This window comes from Olea europaea, unplaced genomic scaffold (assembly GCF_002742605.1).
Source record: "Olea europaea var. sylvestris unplaced genomic scaffold, O_europaea_v1 scaffold2520, whole genome shotgun sequence".
Lineage (NCBI taxonomy): Eukaryota > Viridiplantae > Streptophyta > Magnoliopsida > Lamiales > Oleaceae > Olea > Olea europaea.
Window position 1 is genome coordinate 47,899 of NW_019243452.1, and position 7,192 is coordinate 55,090.

Below are 7,192 nucleotides of genomic sequence, written 5' to 3' on the forward strand. Positions count from 1 at the left end.
GTCCACATGCATGATTTGGTGAAGTATGATGAATTCACCATCAACTAGGGCGGTAAGATGCTCTTGCAGTTCTGCGATGTTGATAAAATTATGCTTTCTGGTAATTTGGGCCAAATAATATTCATATGTGAGGCTGAAAAGTGGCACCTATACCAAGTTGCTTAACATTTTTATGTTTATACAGATATTTGATCACTGGCCTCCATGTTGCAGTCTAAAATTACTTATCCTAGTACACACTTAATTGAACTCTGATCCACATTTTTGAGTTTTACCTTTTATTAAACTTTTTGTATATGATCTCTTAATTTTTCTATTAATCATATGCAATCTTTACAAGAAGTCATGTACTGCGAGTGTGTGTTGTTTTTGAGGTGATCCGGGTTCAGATTTATTGCAAGATCAATCATGCTTTTGTACGTTGAATTAGATTCTCAAATCTGTTTAGAGTCTCTAGAGACTGATCTTCAAATTCAGAAAATGTGTAATGTTCGATTTTCAACCTGTAGTTGAATTTAGCATTTTGGCGTATTAGCATTATCTTTCACTTGATGTGCAGTCTGAGAAGTCGAAGAACGCTGGAAATTCTTCACCACAACTCCTCTAGTTGAGTTTTTGAAGACTTTACATTTGGAATGCCTGGAAATAATTTTACTGGCAAACAACGAGCAGAATCCTTAGCTGTAAGAACCTTAATGGACTTTAATGAATTTCTCCTCTGCATCCTTAGTAAAGTTTGTGACTGGACGTATTAAACGGTCTGTGTTGCAATATGCCAGCACGAGTTTCCTCAGTCTGATTTTATCTATTTCTTTCATATAGAATGTTAAACTAGGAGGAGACTATCTTCTAGTTGCAACAGATATAGCAGCTAGTGGTGTTGACCTGCCAGATATGACTTATATATACAACTTTGATCTTCCAAAAGATGCAGTGAACTATCTTCGTCAAGCTGGAAGAACAGGTAGGAAGCCATTCTCAGATGGTAAATGTTTTGTTACCAGCATTATAACATCAGAAGAACGTTTTGTATTGCAGAGATTTGAAAATGAATTGATGTTTCATTGCGAGAGTTATTGTTGTAAATGAAAATTTTCTTTTACTCGGTTTGTACCATATTTAGTTATTTCGTTCTGTTTCACTTCCAGTTGTTTATATCTCCTCTATCATTGTTCTTAGCAGATCTAGATTTACCTGAAAAAGCTAATATAACTGAATTATGAACCTAATAATCAAGTTTGTTTGTTTGATTTTGGAATCGCATTAAATGTATGACCTGTATCAAAAATTCATGAATAACACGAATATTATTTCGAACTTCTGCACTGTCGGTGTCATTTATACAAAATTCTTGATTGACAATAGTTTGATGTTCATGCTATCCAGCTGAAGAGGGACAGAATTAAAATGTTATATAACAGTGCCATCTTTAATTGTTGAATTTTTCAATATTACTGTAACACCTGATCTGATGTAGAACTCCTCTGACGATCTGTCAGCTTCTTGTATGCCCTGAAAGTCATTTCACAGAATGAATTAACCAGTATCCGAGCTTTGAACAGAAAACTGATAAAGGCTCAATACCAATTTTTGTAAGATGATAAGCAGTAGTAATCCTAATAGTTTTAGCAACAAAACTAGTTTCTGATAACTGTCCTTGTTGAGACTATTATTTGGAGAAAAATACCTCTGAATTTGCGATGACAACATTTTTACCGATTCTTGCATTCTTGTCGATAATACATTCTCTGCATAATGTAGATGGAGTCAGGTGAAAAGATGAGAAAAGAGATTATTTCTAGAAGAGAGGCTGGAATGTACTTTATCCTTGTATTTTCTCCAATCCCTGTAGGAACCTTGCCCCCTGCTAAGAATAATGCTATTTCAGCATCAGTTTCATAGTAGTCAGCTCCAAGCATTAATGTGTCCTGCTCGTAAATGAGTATCCAGTGTAATAAGTATATTTAAGATTCAATAGAAATCCAGTGCACGATGGTTAGTTTTATTAACAATGGAGGTCAACTGCACTTGAATGATGACACTCTTTTTAAGTGAGCATTCAAGAATTCCATAGAACGGTAGGTTTTTCTTGAGCAAGAGCTGAGAAATTGTAAAAATCGTTCGAAATAGAAAATTAAATAAAAACAAACCTTTAGGTGAACGTTGGTGTTTATACGAGACCGGATACCAACAACGCTGTGTTCCACGAAGCAGTTAGTCAAGAAACTACCATGTGATACAATTGAATCCAAAATCTGCAAAAAGAATGTTCTTTGTTACACGGTGCATGAAGAAACTAGAAGTGAATCGAGATTTAATAACCTTGCTGTTATCAATCTTTGATGGTGGTAGGTTTCTTCTTGATGTGTAGATTGGCTTTGTTGCATCATAGAAACTGAATCTTGGTGGCTAAAATATCAAAACAAGTAAATAAAAGAAAATTGAACAAAGACAATTCTGTCTGTAAAGAATAATGAGCTATAAGCCACATGTAGTTGTGAGATGATTGAAATCACACTCGAGGTACAAGTATATAAGATGCTTACATGTTCAGTAAGGGCGAGGTTTGCTTCAAAAAATGATCGAATTGTACCGATGTCTTCCCAGTAATCATTGAATAGATAAGCCTGCAGAATTATGCAGATTTTAGAACAAATTTGCCATGGATACAAAGGTACAAGGGTTTAAGAGTTGAACAATATTAAAACAATCTACCTACATCTATGTTTAACAGACTCCTAAAAAATGTCTAAATAAGTTGATATAAAGTGTGCAGTTTTCGCATAGTGAGGATCTATATTAAATCGTGCTTTTTTGGGATTAAAAAATCTTGAATAACAAGCTATTATCTAGTATAAATGCCTGATAATGTAGGTGATAAGTGCAGTTTAAGGTAGGGCATTGGAACACTCATTCATGCATATAGAAGATGGCATCTTGAATTTATGAGAAAATTATTTATCTAAAAGACTGATAGAGGAATTGTTGACGAGACCTTAATGTAGAATTCTTTGGCTGAGGCAGGGATAATTTCTGACCCAAAATCATTTGCAGTTGGGAATCGCCATCTGAATCAACAAAAAACAAAGTGCACTTCAAATCTTCATGTTTGATATAGCTTAAAATTATGTTGGCTGTCATGGAAAAGTGAATTGCTTGATTTGTTGTTTTGCAAATTTTCAGATTTAGAGGTATATTCTGAAACTTCATGCTGCACTGTGCTTTTATATGCTACAAAATGGGAAGAGGTTGGGAGGCACAACCAATCTTGCCTTTCCACATGCAAGGACTATTTTGTTACCTTAGAAGATTCAAAAGTATTTCCTTCTTAAAGACATAAACTCCCATTGAAGCAATATAAGGTTTCTTTTCTGCTTCGTCTCTTGAAAGTCCCAAAACAGTTGTATCTACTGCCTGAAATATATATTAATAGCTGCTTTAGGAAATTCAACGGCACTGTCCAAGAAATTATCAGAATTTAGAACTTTGACAATTACCATTGCCTTCAAATCATCTCCTTTAGGCTTTTCACTGAATGAGAGGACTCTTCCTTTATTATCAATCTTCATCAAACCAAAATCTGAGGCACGGCTAAAACAGATAAATCATCTGAAAATGTTAATTTGTATGCCTGCAGAAAAACCCAAAAACTTTGATGCGGGATAAAGATTATATATCAATATTGAAAAAGTTATACACGAGGAACTTCAAATCCCAAATCATCTCCTTTAGGCTTTTCACTGAATGAGAGGACTCTTCCTTTATTATCAATCTTCATCAAACCAAAATCTGAGGCACGGCTAAAACAGATAAATCATCTGAAAATGTTAATTTGTATGCCTGCAGAAAAACCCAAAAACTTTGATGCGGGATAAAGATTATATATCAATATTGAAAAAGTTATACACGAGGAACTTCAAATCCCTTGCAAGGAACATAAAAAGTCCTACTCTGATGTTTGGTTATTGCTTATGGTCCTTATTTTCAACATCATGATGCCACCTTTTGATGTCGCCGATGTGGAAGTTATCTTGTAACTTCAAGCCACTTAAAATTGTCATATCTGTTTTTTTTCTCGTGACTTTTCTTAAACTCATGATTAATAATAATGTTACTTATTTTATTTTTGTTGGAGATTGAACCAATTATCAACCTGTCATCTATTGGTAAAGACGATAGAGTAATATCTGCACCACTTTGCCGATGATTCTGCAGAAAGAAGAACATTAATCTTATGCAATGCCATTAAAGTAAAGGAAAAAAGGGGGAAAAAAGAAAGAGAAAAAAGGAACAAGCTTCATCAAAATAGTGCACAGTGCAAGAGGTATTTAAGTTTTTTCTTACCTGAACAAATTCCATATAGTCCATCCTATACAAGTGATCTCCAGATAGAATGAGCACGTCTTCAATATCCTTGCTTCTCGGATCCTACGAGGCAGGGAATGGCATCATATGTAAGACCACAGCTTCATGATTTTAACATATTAATGGTTGAGTGATAGATTTAAGGAGTAGAACAAGGTGAGTTCCATTTTCAAGAAATGGTAATAGATTACAAAATTCAATCATCGAGATCTTAGTCAATCTCTTCTAGTTACGTAAAGAATTTATGGGAATTTTTTTCTGTATACAGGCGAAATACTTCGTTTCTTGTTGGTATATTTTCACTTAAGCCTGGACTGTTTTTTTCTCTTTGTTATGGAATTGATATTGTTAACAGATTAAATTGTTTGATGTGTAAACTGCTGAGTTTATAATAACTTTTTAAGCTATACTTGCAGTGGGAAGAATTAGGGCATTCCATTTGAGTTCCAGAGAAGTCTGAGCTATTGAGTTTATATACCTGTCTTCTGCAGTGTTTTAAAACTGATCTTCATCTCCTGATTACTTTTATGATGGATATTTTTCTTAAAAGTGTGCTGATTTTACTCCTGGACATCAAGATTTCCATCGTGAATATCCTTCCAAGCATGTTTCTTGAAGGTAGAATGTATTAGAGAAACTAGGATGTCGATGAATACCATTGATGCAAATTGAAGTCCAGGAGCAAACTATGCTCTTTTCTACACAATTTGGGAGCAAGCAATGAAATGGTTCTCAATGCATTTCATGTAATAGAACTAGAACTCAATACCTCAAAAAGCCAGTGGAACTGCCGCACAGCATCTGCAGTACCCTGAAACCATTTTTTACCGAACTCTCCTGAAGTTTGAGTGGCAGCTAAGACCTGTCGTTGGAAGCAATCAATTTGCAGGTGAACACAAGTTGATAAACAAAATTTACGTGCATTTCCCTTTGTATCAGTTTCCAGGGTAATAGTAATACTAACCAGGGCAGAAGTGTGAACTTGATGATTACCTCAACATAGCCATCTCCAAGTGTGACTCCACTTCCAAAGTTGTAAGCACGCGCAATATGCCTGTTGAGTGATGCTGAGTTGAATTGAGTGAGAATATAAACTTTGTTGATCCCACTGTTGATACAGTTGCTCATAGGTACATCGATCAGCCTATATGATCCTCCAATGGAAACCTGAAATATTAAGAATAGAATAAATCTTTGACTAAAGTAGAGGAATTGTTCAACTGGAACATTTGTTATGTCTGTTCACTGCAGGTATGAAGACTTACAGCAGGCTTGGCACGCTGCTTAGTCAAAGGAAACAAACGAGTGCCAGCTCCACCTCCTAGTATAACGGCTACAACGGTTCTCGCATCCCTTTTCTCCATCTCCAGGTCCCTCAACTGTACAGGGTAACAGAGTTCTTTAAGGTAACAATACATCTTGTATCCTTGTATAAATAAGAACAGTGAAAAATAACCTGGATTGTATATGAGTGGGTGGAATGGGGGACGGGGGCTGCCCTCTATTGTTTGAATTAGTTAGAACTCACCTTAGCCTCACCTGCAACATCTGCTGTAAGCGACATGCAGATTGGATTCTTATTACCATAGTGCTTAGTCCTCTGCTGAAATTGTGTTGACTTAAGCTTCTCCCCCATGAACTCTCCACTCCCAAACTTCACGAGCCTCCCGTTTCTTCTCGACAATCCGGCAATGCCATGCAATTGGCCGGCGGCTGACAGCGCTATTCGCCCGTCGGCGGTAACTGTCATCTTGTTGCAGAGAAGAGAATATAATGAAATTCTATAAACTTGTGATTTTTAAGGCAGAAACTGGTCAACAGTGGGTCCTGTTGTGCCTCCATGGGATGCATGCCATAGGAGGATTGAGACACGCTATCCAAATTCAATTGCATCCACCAATTTTTAATGTTCATGTGAATTTTGGAAAAGGAAAATTAGATCTGTAATTTTACAGAAAAGTCCTCACACATGCTCTGCTATCTTGGAGTTTGGAATATTCTAATGGTTTTCACCGTGGGAATGAAGATTTTTTTAACTCAACTCATAGCCTTATTGACATGTTAGTGAACAACTCAGTTAAAACTTGGATGAAAGTTCAACAACTACCTATGGCGGAAGCTGAAGTAGCTACTCTCGAAGTAGCAAAAAGGGGAAAAAAAGAAGAAGAAGAAGAAGAAGAACGATTGTAGTGGGAGAATGAGAAGTATCGAATGTAAATTCTTAGAATCATTCAATATGTATATTAGATGAAGATCATAACCCAGATGACATAATAGAAAGACTTAAGATGTAGAATCTACCATAAATGTTTTGACTCATTTGAATTCATATTAGTATTCACCTATAAAATGTACTAGTTATAGATAAATTTCATTATGTAAAGGATAACTAGAAAAAGGAAAGAAGCCGAGCATCAAGAAAAATTAAAACGCTACAATAGTATAACTTTCCATTTTTAATTAAAAACAAATTCAATTTTAAAAGTTAATAATTTTTTGTGGATCTAACGTTAGATATTTTAGTATTTCAAACAAGTAACCTAGATTAAGCCCCGTTTGATCCTCATTACCTGAAAATGAAAATTGGGATAATAGTATTTTTTAGAAAAATGAATGGTTGAAAAAGAAAAAAAAGTTTTCGATTTACATATAATATTATTTTATGGAAGATTGTGTGGTTGAAAATAGGAGAGAGAAAAATGAAATGTAATGTAATTGAATTTAATGGGGATCAAAAGGGTGCTAAATAATATTTGAATTATGATTGATACTATAAATAGTTAATACTTAATCTTGTGTCTGAACTTACCTGTTTGGTAGGAATTAT

General features: G+C 35.1%; 2 protein-coding genes across 3 annotated transcripts; one reads left to right on the top strand and one right to left on the bottom strand.

The window, feature by feature from the left end:
- On the top strand, positions 1-1,141 carry LOC111382557 (DEAD-box ATP-dependent RNA helicase 58, chloroplastic-like). 2 transcript variants are annotated; one of them, XM_023006575.1, is made up of 3 exons: positions 1-52; positions 560-683; positions 823-1,141. In XM_023006575.1, the coding sequence occupies exons 2-3, from the start codon at positions 636-638 to the stop codon at positions 1,087-1,089; spliced, it is 315 nt and encodes a 104-aa protein (XP_022862343.1). In that variant the 5' UTR covers positions 1-52; positions 560-635; the 3' UTR covers positions 1,090-1,141. The 2 variants fall into 2 exon arrangements, with proteins under 2 accessions (XP_022862343.1, XP_022862342.1); XM_023006574.1 differs by lacking the exon at positions 1-52 and having other exon boundaries at positions 59-683.
- A 145-nt stretch (positions 1,142-1,286) lies between these two features.
- On the bottom strand, positions 1,287-6,150 carry LOC111382558 (glucose-1-phosphate adenylyltransferase large subunit 3, chloroplastic/amyloplastic-like). The gene is made up of 15 exons (XM_023006576.1): positions 5,894-6,150; positions 5,631-5,744; positions 5,359-5,532; positions 5,135-5,227; positions 4,345-4,428; positions 4,154-4,209; positions 3,498-3,591; positions 3,302-3,414; positions 2,996-3,068; positions 2,547-2,627; positions 2,323-2,409; positions 2,151-2,255; positions 1,822-1,928; positions 1,688-1,748; positions 1,287-1,512 (listed from the first exon to the last, which is right to left on the bottom strand). The coding sequence occupies exons 1-15, from the start codon at positions 6,113-6,115 to the stop codon at positions 1,411-1,413; spliced, it is 1,566 nt and encodes a 521-aa protein (XP_022862344.1). The 5' UTR covers positions 6,116-6,150; the 3' UTR covers positions 1,287-1,410.
- Between the last annotated feature and the right edge of the window lie 1,042 nt (positions 6,151-7,192).